Source organism: Mugil cephalus, chromosome 4, assembly GCF_022458985.1.
Source record: "Mugil cephalus isolate CIBA_MC_2020 chromosome 4, CIBA_Mcephalus_1.1, whole genome shotgun sequence".
NCBI classification, from domain to species: domain Eukaryota; kingdom Metazoa; phylum Chordata; class Actinopteri; order Mugiliformes; family Mugilidae; genus Mugil; species Mugil cephalus.
In genome coordinates this window covers 16,712,253-16,740,185 of record NC_061773.1, presented here as the reverse complement: position 1 = coordinate 16,740,185, position 27,933 = coordinate 16,712,253, and the positions used below count along the sequence as shown (strand labels likewise).

Below are 27,933 nucleotides of genomic sequence, written 5' to 3'. Positions count from 1 at the left end.
GCATTTAACGCACTAATAGGATTTTCCGCAAGGCAACTGTTAACACATGTAAGTTGCTATCACTCTAAAGTGTTGTCATGACCTGGTAATAAGTATTTGAGAAAAGTAACTCTGACCTCATTAGAAGTAAGTGCAAAACAATTATGTGAGTTTCAGGGTTCTCAAAGTCCATTAAAAGTTTTTGTTTCGCACTCCGCGCCATTAAAACAATTCGAAAAAGAATATTGACCGTGCTGTTACTTCTGAATTAATTAATGATTTTTGTGTTTGGAAAAAAAAAAGTTTGTGGTAAGGACAAAATAAAAAAAAAGGCAAGTCATTGACTGTTTAACCCTTTATGGGGCAAGGAGCCATGTGTGGTAACTTTAGCACATATTTTAGGGCTTTGTTTTATCTTATCGGCAGGTCAGGAGTCAGAATCAGAATGCCATCTGCTCAGTTTCTCCTCGTGTCTCAGTTAAGCAGGGAGCTCCGTGAAAACACTGATTTTGAACCCATTTCCTGTTAATGTCCCCAAGATGCTCCAAGTCAGAAATGTTCCTTTCTTCGATCTCAAAAGACACCAAAGCCCTCTAGTTGTTCTGCAAAAAAAAAAGAAAAAACTGGTATCAGTCCATAATGCAGCTCTTCTTCTCTGTAGTGCTGGAGGGGCTACAGGTTGCCTGTGATTTTTTTCATTTTCATTTTTTTTTTGTAGATCGAGTCAAAGCCTCGCTGATGATTAATAATTCCAAGTCCTGCAGGTTTGCCTGTGAAGTCACATCAAACTTATTACTCACCGAACCTCGGGGAATAGCTAACGCGACGGTGGCTTTGAAAAAGAGAGTCTCTTCTCTCCAGACAGCTGATGGTTATTCTGCGCATTAGCTGCCCGTCCACCGGGAACCTCTCGCCTTTTTTTCCCCCCTCAGTTTTCACAGTGTATCCGCAGTACGAGGGGAAAAGATATCACACATTTAGGAAGCTTTTGTAAAAGATTCAGTGACATTTTTGGGGCAATTGCTGAAACAAGTTGGTTCAGGAATGCAGCAACTTTCCTTTTTATCTATGTGCATATTCAATTTAGACATTGACTTGTCAGCAAAAACAGAAACATAATATGTATCACAGATTTATCATGCTGACTGAGTTTGATTTTTTTTTTTTGGCCAACCCAGCTGAAAGCAGCCTGCAGTCTAGTGGCCTTAAAATTTTCAGCTCAACAAGTACGCTCAATGTCATGTACTTGTACGGTAAAAGCAACAGTTGAAACATCCCATTCAAATCGTCTGTCACTTCCTGTTGAGTGGAGTCCTATTTCGATCCATGCGACGGCACGAAAATGTGCTTTGGGTCCAACTTTTGTTGACCTGCAAATGTGCACACAGCTCCCACAGAGATGGAAGCACTTGAGCTTAACAGACCTCTCAAGATAAAACAAGCAGCTAAAAGCGTATGTGCACACACTGACACACTGGTACTGGCAGTATAAGCAGACACTCTTATCACAGAGAGTCTATCATTAAAATAAATAAGAAATAAACATAAAAAAGTCTCATCCAGCAATATCCATCCAAATTTGGTTGGTGATGACATACGACGTGTAAGATTGTTTAGATAAAGGAACAGAATACACTTAGCCTGATCAGGCTAAGTCTAGTCTAATTTGACGGTTGGAGTATCTTTTAAGTGCAATTTCAGAGGTTTACTGAGAAGGGCGTCCCCCCAGTAAACACATGAGAGGAAGGAGCTCCCTCTTAGAGTTTGTTGTGTTAACAGCCCCTGAAGATATATTTTGAAAAAGCACGTTCAGTTCTTTCGTCAGAATTCCCCCATCTGTCAGAAAGAGGAGAAACGGCGCAGGCTTGAACCGCCCGTGCAACTTTCGGTCGGGATTTCAAAGACCTCGTTCTCATGGAAACTTTTCAGTTTGTGTTCGAAAAGGCCCCGGGGAATCACTGATCAAACTAAAGTGTGAAGTAGATAAAGTCTTTCTATCATTCATCACTGGTAATATATATATATATATATATGTGTGTGTATATGCATGTATATGTGAGTATTAAACGCAGTGAAGGCCTTAAGGTAAAGACATGGGCCGCTGTGGTGGTTCAGCTGTGGACTCCACGCGAGCTGTTTGAATTATTGAAGAGAAATGGGCCGACTGACGACAGGGCTGATCTCTCTGAACCTAAGTGGAAGTTGAGTTTGAGATAATTAATGTGAGAGTAGAAGTCTTCCTTTTGCTCCGGTCACATCTTACAGTGACTTCATCTCTCAGCTTCTTCTTGGCATCCACCTCCTTTTCTCTGTTCTGAAATTCTCCATCATTCTTAACTGCATCTGAGAATATACATTTCATCTTTCTAACCTTATAGAAGGTTTACAAATTTATTGAAATAAAGAATAAAAATACAGTGATGATCAGGTTATTCTATTTTTGTGTGTGGGAACTTAAATTCTCTTGAATGTACGTATCACAGCCACATATTTCAATCATAACTCCGCCGAAATATTATTATCTAAACTTTGAAAGCTTTTTGCCTAAATCTGTGTTCTCTTCTCAGTCTTTTCTCCTCTCATCTGCATTTTTGTCTCTCCCCTCCTCTTGCCCCTTCCCGTCTATCCCCTTTCCTTCCCTCCCCTCTTCCTCCGTCGCTCCTCTCAGCGATGCAGATGTGCTTTCTTTGATTTTGTCACCAGAGATTAATTAGCACTTTATTAGGAGCCCTATTTATACCTCCAGCGGAGAGAGCACAGTCGAGTCATGGAGAGAGAGAGAGAGAGCGAGAAGGGGGGAGAGGAGGAGGAAGAGTGGGAGTGAGAGACGGAGACAGACTTCGATGGGAAAAAGGCGAGTGTGGCGAGATCGCGGGAAAGTTGGAGGAAGAGGAAGAAGTGGGCCAGAAGTAAAACAGAGGAAAAATGAGCAAAACACGCAGCGATAAAAAGAGATGGGCGGAAAGAAAGGCAAGTGCAGGGATGGAAAATGTCGACAGGGACCGCAAAAAAATAAAAGATAAAAAGAGCAACAGGAAAAGGACAGACAGGAACAACAAGACACAAACATGAGAACCTCACCTCTGCTGTTCCAGGGAAACGTGCGACATTATATAATAGAAAAATGTTGTCAGCCAAAATCTAGGCTGTAAACCGCAGGAACGAATGAACGACAAGCGTTACTGGTTTTCATGGGAGGGCCGCTGTGGGTAACAGATCTGCTTGAGTATCCAGCGCTTCCAGGTGACGTAGGGGATGTTGAGGTCACGTTTTACAATTGGTTGGACAACAGGAAGAAGCGGAAGAGAGGTTTTGATTTGTCCTTTTATTCTTTGGAGAAATTGATAAAAGCTGTATTTTTATTTAATATTTTTCGGGTTGAAACCTCTTACATCTTTTTTGCGCCTACTATACAAATGAATGGATTGAATTGTATCACTTTATTTTGTATGGATGATGTGCTGCCATGGTATTTTTTGCGTTTAGCTATCTCTGCCAAGCATATTGCGGAAAAAATAAGTTAAACTCCAAATGGAGGCGAACATACGGGCCGAACATGTAGTGCCTCGCCCGAGCGGATCTGGTTCCTTACGCTGAAAAGACGAGTGATAATTTATGAGCCCCAAAGGGGGAGAACATGAGGAAAAGGAGAGGTGAGAGGTAAGTGGTGGAAAGAGAGAGGGGCAGAATTAGTAGCTGATGAACGGAGTTTGTGGAGTGAAAGAAGAGCACGGAAAGTAGTAGGATGAGAGACGTTGTAAATATCCCTTCGCCTCGTCCTGTCCGTTTGCTTGATTTCGACTACCCGACCGAGTTGCTGTCAAACTCGACTTGCGTGGCAGCCGCAATGATGCAAACCTCCGCTGGGCTCTCACCTGCTGTTCGGTGCGCTGCTCACAGCTGCACTGTGCTCGTCGAGGGAGCCCCAGATCCCAGCCAGGTGTAGCTGGGGGATGACGGTGAGTGTAGACTCGAGACGGAGCTGGGAACGCTCCCATCAGAATGTTATCAGACCACCAAAGTGACTGGTGGTGGCAGAGCCTCAACTTGCAGGCGTGAGGCAATATAATGTGCGACTGGTGGAGCTGACGTTTTTCCGGCTTGCTGCTACTTGCTACTACTTTAAAATCCTAAACACCGGGTATGAAATGAGCTGTGGTAGGATGCTCGGTTGGCGGGTTGCTCTAGTTTCTGGTTTCAGGTTTTTTGTGTGTATGAAGTCTGTATGAAGATCAATAAGGTAATAAAAGCAAAGAAGGGACAGGTGACTAGGAATGATAAGAAACCCGCACTAACAACAGGAGAGAATGAGCAAAATAGTAGCGAAAGGTCAATAAACACCAGAGGGACAGGCACAGAGGGGTGAGGACCTCAATAAGTGACGGAGAGATTAGAGAATGGAACATAGCCCGGAGGAGACAAGAAGAGGCAAGCCCAAACAAAAGAGCAAAGAGAGAGGGGCAACAGAATATTAGGGAGAGTACGGGGAAGCGATGACAGGTTGCATTTCATGTTAGGTTAAAGAACGAAGGCTGTGACAAGTGCGAGGGTTGTTTCGGCAGTTGGAGGCAGATAAGAGCCCGGGCTGACGTTTTTCAAGGAGCGCGCTCAGAAACCTTTTCATAATCCATTGTTTGGCCATTCTCAGCTCCCTTAGCCCGCTGCCAGGGAACACAATAAGCCGAAGGAGAAAAACGTAAAGCCAACAAATAAAAGCATAGAGGACGACGCAGCGAGACAGACACAGAGGTTTCACACTTTGGGCGCTTTGGCCTCATTATGTCACAAGGGAGTCAGCGCGGGGACGAGGAAAGACAAAGGGGGGAGTAATATTTAGAAAGAGCATGAGATAAGAAGAGAGTCGGAGGGGATGGCAGGGCTCAAAGAGGAGCGGAATTGCTTGAAATCATGCCCTTCTGATACGTGAGTAAGACAGAAGACCTTTGTTTACCATCATCTCTATATTTATTAACACTAAAAGTAACCAGACTAGCTTTAAAAAGAGCACTGATTCTTTGTTCAATCCATAGATCTTCATTTTCCACAAACCGGCATCTTTTTTCTTTCCTTTTTTTGCCACAAATAAACACAGAATGAACAAAATATGTATATTTAAATGAATAGTGTTTCGACAGTCGCACACAGTATGTTGTGCTTTGGGGTGAGGTAGGACCCTAACACAAGACACCAGGGGAAACAGAGGCAGGAAACAAAAGAAGTTGAATAAAAACTTACAAGATCAGGGAGGTGGAAGCGCTTCAGGGTATCAAAGGTAATCCAAAAACCAAAGGTTTCCTGGAAGGAAGGAATCACAAGAGGTGTAACAGAAACACTAGGAGATACGGGGATATAACAGCAAGTGGGTAAGAAAACAGAGACGACTCAAGGGAGGTAACTACATTATGACCACCTTTCTAATATTGTCCAGGTCTCCCTTTTGCCTCCGAAACAGTTGTGACTCATCAGAGAATGGACATGGACCTTTTGAAGGTGTGATCAGGTTGAGATCTACTGAACTCGGAGGCCAGGTCACACGTTATGCTGTTATTCATGTGTTTTTTTTTTAGTTATCCCTACACCGTTTCTGTGTGTTTGCTTGTGTCAGGTTGCATCCCCCTGGGGATGACTCCTTCCATCAAGGAGTGTCATTGCTATGGGGCGGGGGTGCCTGGTCTGGTCTGGCCTGGTATGGTCTGGTCTAGGTGGGTGATACATGTCTTAGTAACATCCATATTAATGCCAGTTCCGAATGTTTCACAGCAAGACATTGTATCATCATAAGATAGTCAATGTTATTTACTGTCAGTGATCATAGGCCGGATTGATGTATACACACATGGGCTGAAGAGTTGAAACTAATGAGGGCTGAGAACACAAAGAGAAACCAGTCACAGTCAACGGGAGAGAACACAGAAAGTAAAGCAGGACATGAAACACCAAGACAGAGCTCACACAATAACATAAATGGAGGGTCGGATGTTGTCTAGTGTCGGGCAGCCATTAATGCGGTAGTAGCCCTAGTTCTTGCCTGTTCATGGATTCTTTATGTTCCACTCAACTTTATGAATCGAGATCAGTGCACAGTAAGAGAGCTGTGAAAGGGGATGAATGAACTGTAGACCAACTGATCAGCCTCATTTAGTGGAGGTGAAACAGTTTGTTGGTATTACTTGCTAGGTCCACTTTTTCTGGTTTCGCAATTTCAAAAAGGAATACAAACTACTGCCACCTGCTGGTATGGAGGGTTATTTCCTTTCATAATACATAGAATATGTGCTTCACACCCAATCTGTAGTGTAGTTTGGTCCAGACACAGGCAACAAGATATCACATGGTTGTCAGTGGTAGTTTTTTGATGACAGGACAACGTAGTGGATTTTGTCCTGCATAAACTCAGTATTGATGTGATACGACATAAAAAGAAGAAAACAAACTAACTGCTTTGTTAGGAAGGGAGGGAAATCATGATCGAGACTATACTTATTATTAGTTATTTGTTGGGAACACTGGTGGTTTTTGACCTGCTTCTTCAAAAAGATCATAATGCAAAAACACTAGAGTTTTAATCAGTGGCATTGTTGAGTAAAATAAGCCACAGGGAGCTATGACCTGAACTGGAGAAAGACAATTGCCAATTAATGGAGTGCAAAATGCCTAATATGTAATAATTTGATAACCAACAGTGTTTGTAGCTTTGTTTGTCGAAGAAATAAAAAGTTGAGAAAACAACTGAACTCTTTCCTATTCTACAAAGAGCTTACAAAATAGTCTAGCAAAATGATTAGTACAACGTAGAAAAAGAAGAACTTATGCATGATGGGACTATAGTGCTAATTCTCTGTGAAGTCTGTCATTCGGCATTCATTAAAGAGAGAAATATATTGTGTTAAGTGCACCACCATGAACACAGACAAGCAAAAGACAAGAAAAGAGTTTGGGGAAAGTAACAGTGATTCTAAATGTTGGTCAAGGTAAAAGATGCGAGAACATCTCTTGTGACTAAATCTCAAGGCTGCAATAGGAAACGTAAATGAAAAGAAGCATATTTGCAAAACTGAGTCTTAAGATCTGTGCCCCACAGCATCTGGTTGCACTGCACAGTGTTTTGTGAATGAAGGCCAACTTGGGAAGAACAAACAGTTTTTTTCTGTTTCTCAACTGGAGTTTGCTAAGATGTATGTTGACAGTTCACAACGATTATGGGAGAATGTTCATTGGGCAGATGAATAAAATAAGCTTTGAGTCACATTGGCTCCATGTTCGCAGAGGGAAGTAATGACTATGAAATGTGGAGGCTTAGTCATAGGGTGACACAGCTTTGCAGGACACAATGAAATCAGAAGACTATTTAGGCGTTCTGAAACCTCTAGTGGGCGTGATAAAACAACTCCAAACATCCAACTAAAAGAATGGATGAAAAGAAAACCCTGTACTCTTCTGACTTATATTGTCATAAACCCAAATCTATGGAATGGAGCATCTTCCTCTTAAAGAATGGGATACACTAGAGTAGTGCTGTATTATATTTGAGTGATTATCTTGAAAGAGTGGTAACCAGTGAAAGTTGCCAGTTGTTTATGGCATTTTCCATTTGTATTTGAAATAATTACAATGAAAGACATGTCTGATAAACATGGAGTGGGAAAAAGTGGTTGCCAATATGTTTCCACCTGCAGCACTTTAGACAACTCCTTTTAATCTCTAGTTGACGGCAATAGTTTTGGCCCAATCTGTACAATTTAACTTCCTGTGGCCAATAAATTGGTCAGTATTGTTAAAATACATGAAATTCAGGCAAAAATAATCAGTCTACATTGGTTTTTGCAAAGTTTCATGTTCCATGCCGTACCAAAAACTGCATGGAGTTGTGCTTCATACTAATTATAGTACTCAGCATTCATAATTGATATGATTATTAATTATTTTGGTTACATAGACCAATAACCAAATGGAAAGTTCCATCACTATATTCTCAACTGTTCATTTGAAAACCGGATTAATAATCAAATGATACCTATAATCAAAATTACCAATCATTACTACGCACTGAATATTTGGAGGATTTGTACACAGTAAAACAGTTCTGTGCAGCATTAAACGCACCATCATATGCATTCAAAAACATGCTTTAATTTTTAACGAAAGTGGCAACAGCAGCAGTTCTCATATCTTTAGTTTCATGATTAGAAATACTCAGGCGTTTGTTCTTGTATGACCCCTAGTAGAACATTCACCCTAATAAGAAACACAATGATAAAACCTGCTCTTTTTGGGTTTCGTCCAAACCTGGTAAGCTGAACCTGCAAGGGGAAAATGGAAAAGGGAAATATAAGAGGACAGGCAGAGGGAGAAATGAGAGAGTGAATTATGAGACGACTGACAGGTAGAGAAGCTGGCACGGCAGAAGCCGTGATTCCACAGAGGAAGAGCAGAAAACAGATTTGGGGTTAATTTGCATTTCAAACCTGCCCGACTTCCAGACTGCAGTGTCAGAAACCTGCTGATTTGCACTCTACCCCTCTCCTCTGTCTCGCTTTCTATCTCATTTCATCCCCATCTCCATTTTTCACTAGTTTCCTGATTTAATGCAGTTTATACTATTTCTCTTACAGATTTGATTTTTTTTTTTTTTTTTTGATTTACATTTGATCTATAACTATTTGCATTGCCTCAGACTGTCTTTGTCTCGGGGTTGAACACTATCGTACTATTAGTTGAACTTCTGGCTGGTATGTCACTGAATATACTGTTTTTGAGTTTTGTTTTCTCTTTTTTTTTTTTTATTTTTCATTATTTGGAATTTACCTCTTTGTGAATTGATTTGTATCAGCTGTTGTTCTCCTAGTCCTAGAAATTTCTGCCATGAGTCTTAACTTAGGAGTGATTCCAGGACATTCTGACAAGTCTGAGCAATGTAATGGACAGAAACTCTGATCTTATTTCGGAGGTGTGATTGACCCCGTGGCTAGGTAGGAGTCATCACTTCAAAAGGTGTGAGTGATTGATCCTAAAAGCTTGATAAAAATACGCTCTGGCGATAATGGACATAGAATGGGCCGTCAAATCAATGGACTTAATCAAAGAATCACAATCTCTGTGAAGACTGTGCAATTATAAATAATATTTCACATAAAGAGAAAATCTCTGTCGATAAACAGTAAGCTATACTTTAGAAACTCCTAAGCCTTCTCCCTGCTCTTAACTGATCTCACCTTAAGGGGCTAAGGTGCTTTAGGAATACCCGTTATCTTCACCAGGATCTACTTTTAGGGGAAATTCGTAGAAAACATCACCATTCTAAGAATTGTCTTAGAATTTGGCCACTAGAAACAACTCTTTGGAAGCCAGCCTGAAACTTACCATAAGAAAATGTATTTTATTTTGGAACAGCGACGTAGTTATGCATGTCATCCAAGTGAAGTTGGAAGTTTGATCAGCCACAACAATAAAACCACTGACAGGATAAGTAAATGACACTGACCATTTTGTGACAGTTCATTGTTCAGCTGGGAAACTTTTAGACCTGGCATTTCTGTGAATATTACATGTACCACCCACCTAGACCAGACCAGACACCCCCTCCCGATAGCAATGGCACTCCTTGATGTCAGTATCCATCCCCATCCCAGGCACACACACAAGAGAGCTTTAGGAACAATATTAAGCAGGGGGTCTTAATGTTATGCCTGATCAGTGTATTTTCTTTTAATGATTGAAACACGCCCATTATGATGTTCTGATAAAGTCTGGGTTTCGCTCCACTATGCTATTGACAGACAGAACTATTAAATTGAAGAGCGGTTTCTTTGGTTGCCTTTCTGTCTCTGTTCCTCGCCTCTTGTATCACTAATCCTCTCTTTCCCTCAACGTCGTCCTCTCCTGTCTCTTGTGAGGCTTTTGGTCTCCATCTCTCCTCATTTGTGTCCTGCAGCGTAGAGAGTGCTGCGTGAATGATGGAATGAAGATGCACAGCAGGGGGAGATATCGACTCAGAGAGAAAGGCACGGGGAATTTAAGAGAGTGAAAAGGAGGTAGAGCCACAATAAAGAGAAGTTAAAATGGGACGGAGCGTTGAAGCACGGGCATTTGATATTCATAGGAAGCACTAAAAAAAACTGTTATTGTCTTCAAACTAGAACAAAATGTGAAAATTACCGAAGTAAGTACAAAAATCAGGAAAAAAGGAGGCTTCTGCATGCACTTTCGGTAAAAACTTTGAGGCAAAAGTTATGACTCCCAAGGACAGATTGAATCATTAAGATTTATATTCTGTTTTGTGAGCCACTAACAGCCTCTGGAAGACAAAGATTACTGTGACTGAAGAGCCAAGAGTTTGCTGCTTAAGTGAATTTACATTTGGATTCTGGGTAAATTTTTGAATATGATGAATTTGGAAACCGTGGAGCCGCATTTTCAAGAAGTAAAAATGATAACCTGAATTTGGAATTAACTACCACTCTGATTCATGCCTGTTGGGACTTGTAAGCCGGTGGTTATGATATGGGGAGTTGTTGCTCCTCGTTCAAGTGGTAGACATGAGCCATGAGTTGTAAGAACACCGGGGCTAGCGGCTAGCGGAACCAGATGTTTATCATGCTAACGACAGGGTAACATGATATAGATACTGTAAATGCACAATTTGAAGCCATAAGTTGTCCAGCCGAAGATGCTGTACCACAAAAGATGGCACATTACAAGTTACGCTAAAGGCATGCAATGATATACACTTTCTGTGTCTTGGTGTGCGCTCGCACTGCAGGTGAGATAAGCTACGTATCGGACATTGCCGCTGTCGTCGTCAAACGCTTCGTGACGTCGTCGTCAGGAGACTTTTGGATTGTCAATATACCTCAACGTCACCTTGTTGCTTCATATCTCTGGCTTACATTATTAATATATTACAGCTCATCTCTCTCTCTGCTAATGTGAATGCTCCTTTAAATGTGGACTGTTGAAAATGTTTTGTTCACAAGAAAATAATATATGGTTGATTAGACATTTTTTATATACTTTTTAATTCCCCCCACAAATTAAAATTTCTTTAAATACATGAAAAACATGAATCCAATATATTTTAGTAAAGGGATAAGGGACGGCTTAATATTGAATGCAAAATGATAATAATAATAAAATATACACATATAGTAGGTAGGGGGTCCCTTCTTAATCTCTCAATCAATTTGGGAAAACGTTGACGACCCCTGACCTATAAGATCGGTCATAATCTTGTGCTCAAGATACATCCACTTCTCCTGGAGGGAATAGTCTGTTCATCTTGTAAAAAGGGCGGGCAATGGCACAATCCACGTCACATGAAGTGAGGTTTCTTTCTGCTGGAAAAGGGAAGCATTTTTTTCACCGGTTCTAACGATCTTTTGTGCAGTCCCGTGCTGTGCTACAAAAACACATAAATATTTCACACATCAATCTCTAATTCAATACAATTCAATAATGAATCTGAGTATGATCAACAGAAGAGGAATTTTCTGCTTTTAATTCGGCTTTTCTTTGTTGTATGTAGCATGAGTCGATCCTGTGAAGAGCGCTGAACACATGTCCAACCTCTGTGTGTTTGTGTGTCTGTCCTCGTCTGTCGGTGTGTTTTCTTAACCATCCGCCCAGCATGAGGTATCTGAGTGTGAACGGAGGGGTCTTTAAGCACACGACTGGGTGGCTACGTTATTTATGTGTGCATGTGTGTTTCCTGCACACAACCACAGGAGGCCATCATTTGCCACTTCAAAGTACTTACCCATAATCCTCGGAGTGTGGATTCATTTGCACTTGAAACCCACAGACAGAGAGAGAGAGAGTGGGAGAAGAGGAGAGCAAACGAGACGCCGTAGCAAAATGAGAAAAGTCTGACCATGTGCAACATAAAATGTGCTCTCAAGTGTTTCGAGACTGCACGGTTGTTTGTGTGTGTGTGTGAGTGTGAGTGTAAGTGTGTGTCTGTGTCTGGAGGAGAAAGCTGATGATTTTCCTGACTACCGCACGCGCACTAATGGAGTACATGGATTTCTATACTGTATACATACCCTCTCTCACACATACGCACACACACACACACACACACACACAATCATTTGGCAACCCCATTAATTCATACACAACTTTCACCCTTTCTTTCTTCCTTTCTATGTTTCTTTCCTCTTCATCTTCACATGAATTAGCAATGATCTCACAGTCTTGATATCCGAATGTTTTATTTATTTATTTACTTAGTTATTTTTTAGTAGTTCCCTCTCTGAGCTCAATGGCAAAAACTCCCAAATGTATTCTTTAATATAGTGACTCACACCAGTTTTAAAACCATTACAGCCTCTGAGAAATTGTCCAACCTCACAGCAGCCTTGAAAACAAAGTGTTTGCTATCCCCCTGGTTTCAGGCTGGTCTGACTGCTTGTACACAACATAACATCATCATAATAAACATGGAAAACTAAATGATGGAAGTCAAACGTACTTTTGGGCAGTGTATCAGCTGGAGACATTGTGGGTTTCCACTCTCTGATCTGTTGCACATTGAAGTTCCTGTCAGCATTCACAAGGCCGTGTATCAAATAAGAAACCAGTCATCTCTCCTCCAGAAATATGCAAATATGCAAGTACATGGAAATGCATGATGTGCATATCGGTTCCCCAAGAGGGTGGTTTGACAAATTAAAGTGAAGAGATAAGAGAGTACTTCTTGTCATTTCTGTGTAGTTACTTAGAGTTTGATGCTTTCAGTTTGATTGACTACAGTCTGTGATTTTGTTTGAGTGAAATATGTTGTCAGTTCTGAAGTGGCAGACAGGCGCTGGTAGGTCTGAAGGACTTTTGGTCAGCCTCATCACCAGGCAAACCATGAGATGACTCAGGAGTGAAAGGATAGATCCATGCTGTTTTCACAACATCATCTCATTTTAGTCTTTGCCTTCAAACACAATTGCTTATTAGTCTTAGTCACATTTTAGTCATTTATATCTTTCATAGTTTTAGTCAAGGAAAAGCCAAACTGCAACACCATTCATTTTGGCAGCTATTTTATGTTGTCTTAGGACACAATATCACATTAAACTGCAGTAAACTCAGACATTCAAAAGCAGTACAATGGCTGAACACATCTTCCTCAGATAACTTGTCTGCCAGTGCATTTGAGAGAACAGGACTCATAACTATTGTTAAGGTAATTTAAGTACAAACATAAAGAGGTTAAGCCATCAAGCCTGTACACATTTCGTAGCCACATTTCAAATCCCAAAGAATAAATTGCAGGTTTGCAGCTTGTACAGTTTATTGCATTTCTTTGTATTTGGACATATAGAGGGTATGCCTTGTTGTCACGTCCACCTGTGGCCATGGACCCCGGAGTGGCAAAAACATGGCGAAATGTAGCAGTGAATACAGTGAGACTGGGAAAAATGTAGATTATTATCACTTTTTGCCACTCAGTGGCTGTAACCACAGACTTCTGCTTGCTGTGACATCATGTGCATACCATCTATACATGAGAAGGATTCACTTTAGAAACTGCATTTATGGACAATTTTAGTTTGCTAAATGCTAATCTGTTATATTCTGTACTGTACACTGTTTAAATGTGTGTCAATAAAAAGTCGGAAGGCAACAACGTGTATAAAGCACATGAGACTTATTTAACCTGGACGCTGAATAGCAGGGTAATGTATGTAAACAGTTAAGTTAGAATCTGTCTTTAAAATATATGTATCGCCTAGATGACCACAAGAGAATGGACCCTGAACCCTGCTTCTCCTTGGACTCTGCTTCTCCTGCTCCTTGTGTGGTGTGGCTGGCATAGAAGTCGCTTCCTTTAGACATCATTCAATTGAGCAGAGCTGTATGATTCAGACCTTGAGACTTTGTCGGGATTCTCAGGGCCACGTGCTTTGTTGTCTGGGACCAGAGCATGATGTCTGATCGGAGGCTTGTGACGGCAATCTCCTCTAGAAACTTGAGTTGCCTTCTGAGATCAGGTCCCATTTCCGGTACCGAGGATCTCTGCATCTCTGTCCTCATTGCCTGCCTTCCCCACAAGCCTGAGAAAGCCAATGAAGCGGAGGTCTTTGTCTTGGGCTTTTGTTCTTTTCCACTTCCTCTCCTTCTCCAGTCCATTGGTGAGTTGCGCCAGCACCTGATCATGGCGCCACTTGAACCTCCCCTCAGTCAGGGTTGCTCGACAGGACGGTCACTTCCCCGGAATGCGTTCCAGGTTTGCTGGTCTCTCTGAGGAATCTTCTGGTTCTTTGCCTTTGCTTCCTTCCAGCTTGTTCAGGCTCCCCTTGGTCACCATGCCCACAATGCCTGCATGTTGTAGGAGCTCCTCCGCTTCCTTCAGAGCTCCACTGACCTTCCACTTCAGTCCTGTCTTGACCGCAACATTTGCCTGCCGCACAGCCTGGTTGTGGCTAACCGGACTTTGGCTGTCTTAAACTTCTCCACAACTGATATGATTGGCTTGCTTCTGGAGCTGTAGATGCTGATAGACCCAACACAGGAGTATTGAGAGGATGCCATGTTGGTAACCCCATGCCTTGTACTTGCCAGTCAATCCACTCCTCTCCAGGGCCTTAAGCCACTCTTTTGCTTGGTTGAGCATCTCCTTAATGCTTTCTTTGCCGTTCAGATTGTCCCTGTACCACCATCCTAAGTGCTTTACCAGTTTTTCTCTGACTGTTTTGATGGTGTCTTTGGCAATCTCAAACCGGAAGTGGTCTTGCACACAACCTCGCCGAGCTTGCTGATTTTGATGCATCAAAAAGCTTGATCCTTAAATAAAGCTTGTCAAATTGTCCATAAAGCGCCCGACTGGGACCCGTTGGACGCCACTCGAGAGTACTGCTCTTCGTCTTGGCTTCTCCAGTGACTCGACCAGGAGGTTCACCGCAGCTGCGAACAGAATCACAGAGATAGTTCATCCAGTCATGATCCTGACTTCCAAACTCTGCTAGCTTGGAGTGAAGCTGCCAGAGGTGAAGCCCATCTTGAAGTGCCTGAAGTATTTTCAGAGAAGCAGCTGTACCTTCTGGTGGAAGAGGGCTACAGATCCCATCCCCAGTCATGGCAGGTGATACTCATGTTATAGTCACTCTATTTTTTTCTATACTAAGCAGAAAAGAAAAAGAAAACAAAACCCACAGCATTTGCAGTGTTGCATGTGTGCTGGCATCAACTGTAGAGTGATTTGTATCAAAACGAGACTGAGCAGTCTGACTCAGAACCTCTGCTGATGTAAAGATGTGTGGGGGGGGTTGACTGAATCTAGGTCAGGCTGTGTCGGGCGGGCAACCTTCATGACGAACTGGCCATGAGGGAGAGAGAGAATATAACAAGGGTTATTAGTGTGTTTGCCCTCTCACCCAGCCAGCAGACAGATTAGTGCGCTACTACATGCATGTGAGTTTCCGTGTTTTGCTTTGATGTGTTTAGACGGGGGTCGAGGAACCCAACCCTGAAGCAGACCTTACTGAGGGAGAAAAACGAGTAAGAGAAGTAAAGGAAAATAAGAAACAATGAGAATGCTGAATGCTGAAATTATCTTATGCTTTTTCACATACAATTTCTTTTCACTGGCAGACACACTTGCAAACATTCTAGCCCAGGGAAGCGTTTATACAGAACATATCTGCACTGTGTTAACTGCAAAGACATTTAATTTGCATTTAATGGCTCTGTTTCGATTACCCAAATCAAACGTCAGTGCTTAAGTCAATGCCCTACACCCGACATTTTACAACCCTAAGCAACAGATATCGAGCTCCTTTCTTAATCTATACAGGACCTTATCCTGGAGGTGAAAGTGCCATGTGTTCTCATCAGTTCTGGTGGTTTGTGTGCCGAGGAAATGAATCTTCTGTTCAGTGTGCTAGAAACTGCTGTGGGCAGAAGTGCGAGAGGAGCCGGAGGAGGAGAAGTGAGGAGCCTGGAACCAGTCAATCTACTCTCCTTCTCGCTATCTAATCTCTGCACACTCCATTCATACCTCCACTCATGCTGCTGCACTCACAAATTCCTTTGTGTCTTTTCTCTCAAGCTTTTTTTCTGCGCACCTCCAGTTTTCACTGCTCGTTCTCCTTGTTCCTTTAAATGCGTTAAATCCCTCAAATTAAAGATATACGAATGTCTTTATCAGTATTTCCATGCTGCTATTCATTACGCCAATGCAAGACAAGCTGCGCCGTTCCCTTATGAAAATGTACTTGTATTTCTGTAAAGACAGCATATTTTGGTCCTTACTGATGCACTGATGTTTTATAGTTGGATGAAGTGACAGGTGCAAAGACTAGATAGCAGAAATCTGTAAAACTGTATCAGCTTGACCCTTGTGGCATTATAAAAAACCACTGTCTCTGTTTCACCAGCAGTACTTTGTTTTCAGCTGAGTATTCTGTTACCGTTTGATTTGATCCAGAAGATTAGAATTAGAAAATAACTATCACACAGTGTTTGCGATGTGTAAATATTCTAATGTTACATATATTGAATATTGAAAGAAATATATTTTTTTAAAATATATCTGATATTTGAGACTTACCAGTTAACTTACCAGTTAATTGATAACTATGCTAATCCAAATTACAAAGTCACCGTTTATATCTATAAATGACATATGGAAATATGGACACATGAATAATTGCAGTACATTTAGCTTGCTGCAAAATGCACCTGCAAAACAAATTAATTTGCCTAAATGGGGAGCTGTGAGCTAGAGGTCAGGCTAAGGTGCCTTAGGCATACCCTTAAAATGACCAAAACTGTCCACTACAATAAGTACGCTCATTAAATGCAGGTAATAGATTTCTTGTACAGGTAGATGTTCAAATATACACACATCGCAAACATGATCTGAGGAATTTAGTTTAATTTCCTCTTCCAGAAAATGGCAGTACTGACATTTACATTCAAACAAGAACAAATGAACAGAATGGAGGATGAACTATTTAGCTTGACTGATCATCCAGTACCATGCCCGTCAATGAAATGTTTTAGAAAATGTGACAATATAGAAATAAGCAAACCCAGAGAAAGATGTCCAAGACAGGGATTCCATATCAATCCAGTCCTGTTTAAGATAAATATTGTCAAAAATTACAGAGCTCTCTCTTAAAAATCAACACTCCTTCTTTCTTTCATCCATCTTACGTGATGTTTTTGTGACTCACACTCCCACGTAAACTCTCATTAACTCCCCCTTTTCTTTTAATTTTTTGCTCCCACTAAACACTCTCTCCTGAGCTCATCCTACCCTCTCTCTCACTCTCTCTCTCTCTCTCTCTCTCTCGGGTGTAGAGTGGTCGTAACGTAAGCGCCAGTCATCTCTTATCATCGCCACTGTGTTCCCCGAGAGCTCGACAGTCCACATCTCTCCCTCTGTCTCTCCCTTTCCACGTTCTCCCCTCTCTCCTCTCTGCTCATCTCTCTCTCTCTCTCTCTTTCTCTCTCTCTCTGTCTCACTCTGCTCTTTTGTGGATGTTACTCTGTTAAGGAAAACTCAATGTCTGCGGTCATGTTTTGCGGTTTGAGAAGAGAGGTCGGAGCAAATGGTGTCGGTGAGTGTGGAAACGGTTTTCATGAATGTTTTGCAGCGATTATCGGATAATTATTTATTTATCTGAGTGCTGTGGTGATTCTGAACTACAGTTCCCAGCAATCACCTGCCATTCACAAATTGCATTAAAGCTGACTGGCATCTTCTTGGTTGGATGTTGATAATGAAGTTTTCTATAGGTGGCACTCTTTTCTTTATACAGCTTTCTTCATTTGTATATATTGACCTCTAAAGGAAGATTTTTTTTAATTCTTTCTTTTTTCCAGTCATTTATGCTTCTGTTTTAGAAATTATGGTGGATTTATGTATCTGTGACTATTGCATGTTAGCAGTGCTACTTTGAGCGTCCATACAGTGAACTGCCAAACTGCATGTTTGCTAACAGTACAACCAATTCATATATATATATTTCATATATATATTTTCATTTATCTTATACTCGCTTAAATGTCATTGCAACATCATCATAAGATACAAAAAAAGTGTAAAAAAACAAAATATGTGTATAAACATGAATTGTGCGAGCGTCAAAAAAAATAGATGGCACGTAACCAGTCACAGGTCTGGGTAGTTTTGTATGTGCAGTCTGCTTAATCAAGGTACTCTCGTGACCAAAGACTGTATAAATATGGATGGCCCCACTGTTATGCTATAGGCCAAATTGACGTTATTTTCACGGGAATAAGGAACAAATTAGGAACCAGAGAGTGGAGCCAGGTGGAGCTGAGATATCGATGACCGAACCACACTTGCACCAGACTCACTCCACCAGTTACAAGCAAATGTTGGATTGTACATGGTTTTTACAACAACACTCACGGAGCAGTTGACATGGCGACTGGTGGTTACCATCAGCTGGTGGTCACATCCTGCTTCTATAACCAACTAAAACAAAACTTATCCAACAAATTGACACAACATGCATCAACATACTAACTACCTTCAATGAAACATTCTTGAAAAAAATATTTTTTAGTGTTTTAATTTGGCAGTGGAGCTTATGACCTATACTGCAGCCAGTCACCAGGGGAAACTCTTGCTCTGGCATCACTTTTGAGGATCTGTTCTGCCATCCATATTTATACAGTCTATGGTCGTGACGTACAGTATGCCCTGGCAGAGAAGCCTGTTCTATCTTTAACAGGTACTCAATATCATTTACATATCGTGTGTGTCATTCTATGGATTTTGAGCTTGTTGCATGACATCTTAAAACATTAAAGAACATGCAGTATAGTTAGTTAAGATTAGGGGCAAGGTTGAAATAGTGAAATAGTACAGCAAAACCAGAAACTGCATTATGATTGCCAGCAACATGACTTGATCTGTGCTAACATGCTGTTAAATGATGCCAGAGCAATCTGGCAGGTGTCTACAAGACACATCAACCATAGAGTGCACCTGAATGTACATGGACAGAACACCAGAAGGTTTAGCAAAATATTGCTGATAGCATACCTAAGTTCCGCCATTTTATTCGAATTCTTTTTCGGGGATGTAATGCTGAGTAATGCTTGTCCCTCAGCTTCACTGATGCTAAATAAATGATGGTCCTCTGAAGATACAGATCCAGCAAATACTCACTTGCCACTTTATTAGGTACACCTGTTTAATTGCTTGTCAACATAAATAGCTAATCAGCCAATCACATGGCTGCAATTCATTGCATTCAAACTGAGCATCAGAATGGGGAAGAAAGGGGATTTAAGTGACTTTGAACGTGGTATGGTTGTGATCTACTGGGATTTTCACACATAACCATCTCTAGAAAAAAAGAGAAAATATCCAGTGAGGTGCAGTTGCGTGAACGGAAATGTCTTGTTTATGTGAGAGGTAAGAGGAGAATGGGCAGACTGGTTGGAGATGATAGAAAGGCAACAGTAACTCAAATAACCACTCGTTACAAACAAGGAATGCAGAATACCATCTCTGAATGCACAACAATCTTGAAGAAGATGCTACAGCAGCTGAAGACTCCTGTCAGCTAAGAACAGGAAACTTAGACTGGGCTCACCAAAATTGGACAATAGAAGATTGGAAAAACGTTGCCTGGTCTGACGAGTCCCGATTTCAGCTCCAACATTCAGATGTCACGGTCAGAATTTGGCGTAAACAACATGAAAGCATGGATCCATCCTGCCTTGTATCGACGGTTCAGGCCGATGGTGGTGGTGGTGTAATGGTGAGGGAGATATTTTCTTGGCACACTTAGTACAAACTGAGCATGGTTTAAATACCACAGCCTATCTGAGTATTGTTGCTGACCATGTCCATCCCTTTATGACCACAGTGTTCCCATCTTCTGACGGCTACTTCCAGCAGGATGATGCACCATTTCAGAAGCTCATATCATCTCAAACTGATTGAACATGACAATGAGTTCACTGTACTCCAGTGGGCTCCACAGTCACCAGATATCAATCCAATAGAGCACCTTTGGGATGTGGTAAACGGGAGATTCTCATCATAGATGTGTAGCCGTCAAATCTGTAGCAACTGCGTGATGCTGTCATGTCAATATGGACCAAAATCTCTGAGGAATGTTTCCAACACCTTGTTGAAAGTATGCCACGAACTATTATGGCAGTGGGTCCAACCTTTTACAAGCAAAGTGTACCTAATAAAGTGGCCAGTGAGTGTATTTGCAGCTCTATGCAGAGAAAGGTTATGGGTTGTGTACAGCTCCTCTGTGTCGCTGAAAGGCATCAATCAAACTGATTGGTTTGTCCAATTTCAGAACGGAGATGGAAAGAAAAATTAAAAAAAGAAAAAATCTAATAAAAAAAAAAACTCAAGTAATGAAAGAAAACCAATAATGGAAAACTCTCAGAATGAATGACCCCTGTGCGCATTCACTAAATACACCATTGATGGTTGAAAAAGGAATTAACATTGAATATTGCCACTGTCAAACTTCTAAAATGTGACCAGCGATATGAAACCAGTTTAAACCAGCAGTATAATGGGGTCTCTCTTGCTACTGCTGATACTTATTGTGTTTTAAGCACTTAAAGAAAACATAGCAAGCACTCCATCATTTTACATTTGTTGTATGTTGGCCCGTACTTTATTTTTTCCAAACCTTTAGTGTGTCGACTACCGCCGTTTAATGTATTTCACACACCACCAAGATTCGAACCCAACAAACAGCATATCATCATAAAGCTATTTTAGGTCTGTCCCTTTATAATATCCGGTGCATTAGTGTAGTCGAGTTAACGAGATGCATCAGAGGTATTAATAAGGTGAGCACTATCCTATTTCATGCACCAACGAACACAGTGGGGGCTATATTCTCCGCAGTGGCCTCAGAGACTAACTACGCTGATAACAGTGCCGGGATGTCTGAAACTCACAAAGCTGCCTCTTTTATATCTTCTAGTTTTGTGCAGATACAGAGACTTCAGAGGCTTCACGTTTCACTGCACATTTTGTTAAAGGTGTAGCTTGTTTCCATTACTGTGAAGGATTAAAGACAAAAGTTGAGTACAGTTACAGCGCCTTTTTTTTAAGAGTCAGGTATTTGTTAAAGAAATGTTATTAAAAGAAATGTCTACCTTCCGCTGCCTACTGCACCATTTTGGGGATTGATTTAATCTCTTCGTTCCTGCTTAAAAGAGGAGCACAGAAGATACACACGGAGCAGAAATGCACAGTAAACGAATGATGAGGCTGCTGGACTCGATCCACTTCATTTTCCGAGCATTACTGAGCTGACCGCAGTGACAATTTAATAGCGGCTGTCGTGAGTGTGCTGGATGTTATCACCAGCCGCGCATGATGCGTGCAGTTACCTCCGCTGTCTCCCACAAACACCCATTTTGCTCAGCGTGTTGTAGCCGTAATCCTCCAGCAGGGCATCTGTTCTCTGATTACGAGCGTGACGCCGATGCAGCTTAGCGGCACACAAAGACGAGGGCTCGCCGATCACAACGCTGTACGCGCGTATTTATAACTCGCACTCGTAGGTTGTTCTTGGATGTATTTTTTTTTCATATTGTTAAAAGAGAGAAATGACAGAAACACAAAAAAAAAATCTTCATCATATAACGTCCTCCTCCCACCATCATTTACATTTTTAGGCAGTTAGATAACGTTCTTACCTCAAGCAGCTTAAAGCAGCTTGCAGGTACATCGTGGCAGAGCGTGTGGGGGACCAAACCGCCAGACTTATTAATGAGGCGGCCATCTTTCACACCACAAAACCCACTTACCTCTCATTTTCATCTACCGTCTCTCTGTGTCTCTTTACCTGCCCCCCGATGAACCTTGTCAACAGAGTTAACCGAGCGTCATGTCGGATCTGCGGTGTGGAAGTGTTGGCAGACAAAAAAAAAACTAAACTGTAACTTCAAAGCCATTTTTGATGTGTTTTTTTTTTCTGTCCTACACCCACCAAGCTGTTTTCTCCTCGTGTCTACTTTGCTTCAGTTGTGAGATGTTTCTTGCTTCTTTTTCTTGAGAACCAGCTTTCTTTTTGGCTGTCATGTTTTAATAGAGGTTCGCCCCCTATTACGGAGGATTTGGTGACACATTGCGCGTCTAACGGCTGAATCGCAAAGCTCACGCACGCAACTCGACTCTTTACTCAGCGAGAGTCGCTGTTTACGTTCGAATGCCACTAATGTTTGGATTGTGCCGTTCATGAGAGGCAAAGGGTTTGGAAGGCTGGGAGGTGAATGAATGTGTAGCCCTCAGACTTCCATTTTATTAACCGCTCTCTAAAACGCCATCATATTTCCTTGCAGTCCTTCCCCTAACCCAGAAATTCAATTTGAGCAGCCTGGTGGAGGCTGAACCTTGCAGATTTTTAATGCGATAAAATTTTACTTTGAGCTGAAAAAGCTAATTTATACCTTGTGACCGTGGATGAGCTCATTTAATATTTCTCACAGATACTCAGGTTTGTCTTATGTCCTCAGTGAGTGACATCAACACAGGCAGCACAGAAAGCCACGTTTTTGTGACTACTGCAGTATAATTTTGGCATAAACGGCTCCTGTGTCGTGCATCTGAAAAATGAGGCATTTGCAACCTAAGCTACTTTTAGAGACTTCCTCAGCCGTTTTAAGTGACGGCATGTCCTTTCATTTCACCAGCCTTAGCCACAGCAGTAGAATATGCTGTAGCTATGCATGCTTGTAATTTGTCTGGCTTCCCAAATTTAAAAAAAAAAATGCCTGAAAAGCCAGTAAGGTGATGCCTCACGGCAAGAAGGCTCTGGGTTTGAATCCTTCGGCCGACCGGGGCCTTTCTTTATGGAGTTTGCATGTTCTCCCTGTGTCTTATGTGGGTTTTCCCTCTGGGTACTCCGGCTTCCTCCCACCATCCAAAGGCGGTATGCCTGTTAGGTTAATTTGTGATTCTAAATTGGCCCAGTGTGTGAGTGTGAATGGTATTCTGTCTCTCTGACTGGAGACCTGTGCAGGGCGTACCCCACCTCTTCCTCAATGACAGTTCGGATAGGCTCCATTTCCAGAAAATGAATTAATGAATGCCTGGAAAACTATTCACAGGGGCAGAGTTGTGGTAGTTAATGTAAAACTATTTAGATATATTTTGACTGCTGTGCCGTTTGGGGGCATTTTCACGTGGTTCTGCCTTTAAATTATCCTGTTTATGAATGGCACAAAAGCAGATTTCTCATTAGCTGCAGCCTAAGGTTCGTCTTCATTTACTGAGCCGTGTCACCCTTTACTAACTAATTGCAGCTGCAGCACCGTCGCTTTACTGCGACCGCGAGGCAGATCCCCTCACACACGAGTGAGAGGTGGTTTAGATTTGCACGTTAAATTGATGCAGGAGCTACGGCGATTGTGCAGACCCTAGCGCAGCAGCTGACGTGCACCTCCCCAGACATGTAACTACACGCCGCGGAAATGCAGAGCGCAAGAGCTGTGGTTGGTCCGCCTCATGGCTGCTTCTCCATCTCCGCAATTTTTTTGCATTGACTGTATTGGATCAATGTAGATGGAACACATCGCGGAAAGGTACCAACATTTGTATGCCTCGTACATATAAATGTGCCGAAACTTTTACTCGCCATTGTTGAAAATGAAGCAGGAAGTGGAAACAAAAATCAACCGGACTGGCAAAAGAGAAACATCGGCGACTAGTGTTTGGGTGGTGTTTCTGCAGGGCAAGCCAGACTGATGAGTGCAGACTACATGCGTAGGTTACGCCATTTATGTCCCGCAGTCCTCTAAAAGAGCCTTGAGAGTTAAACTGGAAATTAGAAATAGAAATAGAGAATATATGCAAAATAACTCTGCTGTACAGTTTAGCAATTGGAAAATCTAGTGTGAACTTTCATGAATTTTCTCAGAGAAGATCAGAAGACCACTCTATGCTTTTGGGAAATGCTCACATAAATAGCAGTGACAATGTGAATGGGCTGGACAGCATCTGCAACTCCTGCGAGGCAGACAGCTGTTCAGATTCTCAGACCGGTCCTCTCCCGATCAGCGGATGCTTTGCGTCATCAGCTTTTCCGAAAGTTACGCGAAAAGTTTACAAAGAGTTAAAGTGGTGAGATCATTAGAGTGAAAGTGGTGATGATACCCCTCTGCAGACCCCCCCCCTCCCTCCCACCTCCACCATATCCAACATCCCAACCAGATCCATACAGGCTGCAATTAACCACAACAGACGAGCCATTAAACATCCTAATTACTGCTTGTTCCTTCCACAGACGCTAACCGCGTGTGGGTGGAGACATCTCTGTGTGTGCGAGTTGGTGCATGAGGGGGTGTAAAAAAAAAAAAAAAAAAAATTGAGCAAGCAGTTGCAGAGTTTGTACGTGCACAGATCAGGTGCGTACGTGGGTACTGTACATGAAATATTATGCACATCCTGTCTTTATTTTTTCCCCCCCTGGTTTATATTTACTGTGAGTGGGTGGGTGGGTGTTACAGTTCATGTGCATGTTATTGTGTCATCTCTCTGTCTTCTCTGTCTCTCATTTCATCCGTCAGTTTATGTGCTAATCGGAGTCACACCATTTGCAGGCGCTGTCGCAGACAATAGCTAATTACACATCTTCACTGCCTTCAGCGTCATAATGGCCGCAATCAGACACCTTGCTATTCAGTAACTCAGAGTCTGCGCGTGTGTGTGCTTCATGGAGACCTTCACACTCATTTGGGTTTCTTTTGTAGGTGCATGTTTTTGTAGCAAATATCTCTTCGATTTTCTTTTCTCTTGTGATTCTAAATGACCCTCTGAGCAGTTTTCAACTTCTATTATGACATAATATGCACCGATAAGCCACAACATTAAAACCAAGGACAGGAGAAACGTTTGGACCTGGCATTGTACCACCCACCTAGACCCTACGCCTTAGACTGGATTAGGTTAGTTAGATTAAATGAATATGTCGGTACCCGAAAATCTTTGCATAAAAACAAGAGAAAAGTAAAAGAAAGCTCATAGGAATAACTTTCATAACTAGAAGTGGGCCTTTGAAGAAAAGTTGCCCATGCTTTTGTTGAAATTTTGCCTCCTGTCATCCATCAGCGGCTTCCTTCTGATCCATAAGAAATGGTAGCAGTTTAATAGATGCTGAGTAGAAAGAAAGTTTAGATGAAGTGACTGTAAGCGATGATTGACATTATGCATAACCTCTATCATGTTTGTATTTTTTCATATTTTTCAGCGTAGCTGCTCTGCCAATCTTTTTGCATTGTAGCCCTGAATAAACAGGTGTTCTTGTCTTTATGCGGAACTAACAAAGGAACAAACACCATGCTAGTTCCTTTGTACTGTGACGTCTACGTGGTGGCTTGGTGAATAGCTGGTTGATTGCAATGCTGTGTTGGCTTAAATGCCTTATTAAGAAAAAAAAAAAAAAAACAAGAAAGAAATGAAAATGCTGAGTGTATTGCTCTGTTCACTTCAGTCCCATTCAGCTGCATCTCGTGTTTTCTTTTATGTACCCTGAGAGGCATCGCGGAGTATTGGTATTCTGTTTTTTTTTTTTTTTCAGCAGAAGTCTGCTTCAGCTATTGTACAGATATTGGTACTTGGCAGCTGCTCACTAAAGACACAGTGAACTCTTCAGCTCAGTCGAGTGCATAATGCATATTAACACGAGCAACGGAATATCACACGTAGAAGGCATTATTATGCAAATATTTACTATTGTGAACTGCGCTGGAGCATTTTGGAAATTCATTTATTTTTCCAAACACACTGCCGTTGGGAGATTTTCATTAAGTGTTTTCTGTTGTGAAGTTATGAAGAATTTTTAATATCCTCTTATGAATAAAATAGTCAAAGGCATGGTTTGTTCACAGATATCGCACTTTCGAATTCGCATGAGCGCAAAAAAAAGAAAAAAAATCGTGTTTCCCTTGCTGTAAAAATGCGTCAATGTTTTATTGATACAAAAGAAGCCCAGGGGATGAGCTGTGAAGGTTCAGTAGTTTTATATCTGCAGTTATAGGAAACCCTTTGTCTTCAGTTCAGCTTTTACAGCTGTACACTGTAAAGGCAGATCTTTTGACTTTTAGTTTTTGCTGTTTTAAATAGAGCCCAGAGATGGACATGTGGGAATATTGAAGATCAGCAAATAACAAATACCATACATAAAACAAGTGAAAACATGTCAACTACTTTGATTTTGTAAAGGAAATTGGGAATATAGCACTGTGGGAACCTACAGAGACACGGCACGCCTGGCACTTGGATGGCTGCCATGCAGCGTCAGGATAAGACGAGATGAGAGGACTTGATTAATGGCTGGTAATGACCTCTAGTAAAAGAACAACGCCTTGTATGGTACTGTTGAACCTTGTGCTTCCTCTTGTTTAGTTGAACCTATATGAGAACGTCTAATGCTTTGAATGAGCAGAGACACAGCAGGCTCTGAGTGTCTCACCATGTCCCTTCCTGCAGTAAAACCATAAAAGCTACTGAACGCGTCCAGTCCCTTATATTATCACCAGAATCTATCTCTGCACTGAAGGATGCTGAAGACTTAAGTTTCCATAACAATTCGTATTTTAAAATCTACCCCGCTGAAGCCTTGACACCTACTGCCCTCCAACTTAAAGAAAAAAAAAAGTCAAAAAATAGCTTTTTTTAAAAATTGAACTATCATTGGCTGGAGTCAAGACTGATTGATGTTTGGTTTATTCTATATATTACATCAATTACATCAGTTCACCAGACATCGACATGAATTTTCTTCCCATTAAGTATTGCTTCTACTATACCAGGGGTCTTCAACATTTTTCAGGCCAATGACCCCAAACTGATGGAGAGATTAAGTAGGGACCCCCTACCTACTATATGTGTTCTATATTAAGCTTGGCCTAGTGCTGTTTATAAATATACATTATCATTTTGCATTTAATGTTAAGCTATCCCTTATCCCTTTACTAAAATATGTTGGATTTAACACTGATGTGTATTTAAAGAAATTTAACTTTGTGTGGGGATTTTAAAAAATATATATAGATTTCTAATCAACCAAAGTAGTACCTCCGCAGGCACCCATCTTAAAAACCTATGCACTGCACTGTATGCACAGGGTTTTAACACAAACAAACCAATAAAGAAACTTCTTTATTGAAAATGAAAAATCCCAGCCCAGAGCCCATAGCTCAGCTTGATCCTGAAGGCTCCACATTATTTCTACCAATTGCGGTTTATTGGGCACCGTAGCTGAAGTGAGGCTACAGACCTCTTGTTGTTTGAGCAGCACTGTTCAAGGACTCCAAGATAAACACAGTTCTCAGCACCTTTTCGAAAAACCGCGGTGCTCCTGCCATGACTTCATTGCAGCATCTCGTCCAATTTCACGTTCCCGTAAACACGAACGCACACAATGCTAATCTGGAATGGCGCTGCCTTACTCTCTGCCATGTGTACACGCATGTGTGTCGTATTAAAGGCAGCCCGCCCACGCATCCACATCCCTGTCACACTGAGGGAAATCACATCAGGGTTTGTGCTTTCGCATGTGTCCGTATGTGTGCACCTATGAGCTCATATGCATCTTGAATAAATACATGTATTTTCTGTTTTTTTATAAGTATATAGTGTGTTTCTAGCTGTAGATAATGTAAGGTCATTGCAGCTGCAGATTCCTCTTGCAAAGCTACGCAACAGATTAAAGAATGAATGCATGCGTGTCTTTTTGGGTTTTGTCTGACATGTTTGTTTGTGTAGTACATTGTTGTGGATTTCCTCAAGCTCTGTCTCTTTCTCTTTCTCTTTCTCTGCCCTCACAAGCCCGCTGCCCGTCTAATAGATTCCTACTAACCTTTCGGCAAAATGTGCACTGACGTGATACATATGCATGTCAACAAGAGTGTGAGTGTGTGTGTGGGAGAGGCTCAGTGGAAGCTTGACGGAACGGTTTTCAGTGGAAAATGCACTACAAACTTTTAGGAAATTTG

General features: G+C 41.6%; 1 protein-coding gene across 6 annotated transcripts in view; it reads left to right on the top strand.

Moving 5' to 3' along the window:
• grip2b (glutamate receptor interacting protein 2b) overlaps positions 1 to 27,933 on the top strand; it is a 240,363-nt gene that overhangs the window by 160,274 nt on the left and 52,156 nt on the right. For 2 of the 6 annotated variants that reach the window (XM_047582878.1, XM_047582876.1), the window contains exon 1: positions 17,386 to 17,531. The exons of the other annotated variants lie outside the window; for them this stretch is intronic. In XM_047582878.1, coding sequence (XP_047438834.1) covers positions 17,477 to 17,531 — 55 coding nt within the window. In that variant the 5' untranslated portion in view covers positions 17,386 to 17,476. Of the gene's footprint in view, positions 1 to 17,385; positions 17,532 to 27,933 lie in introns of those variants that run through there. 6 annotated transcript variants of the gene reach the window in all.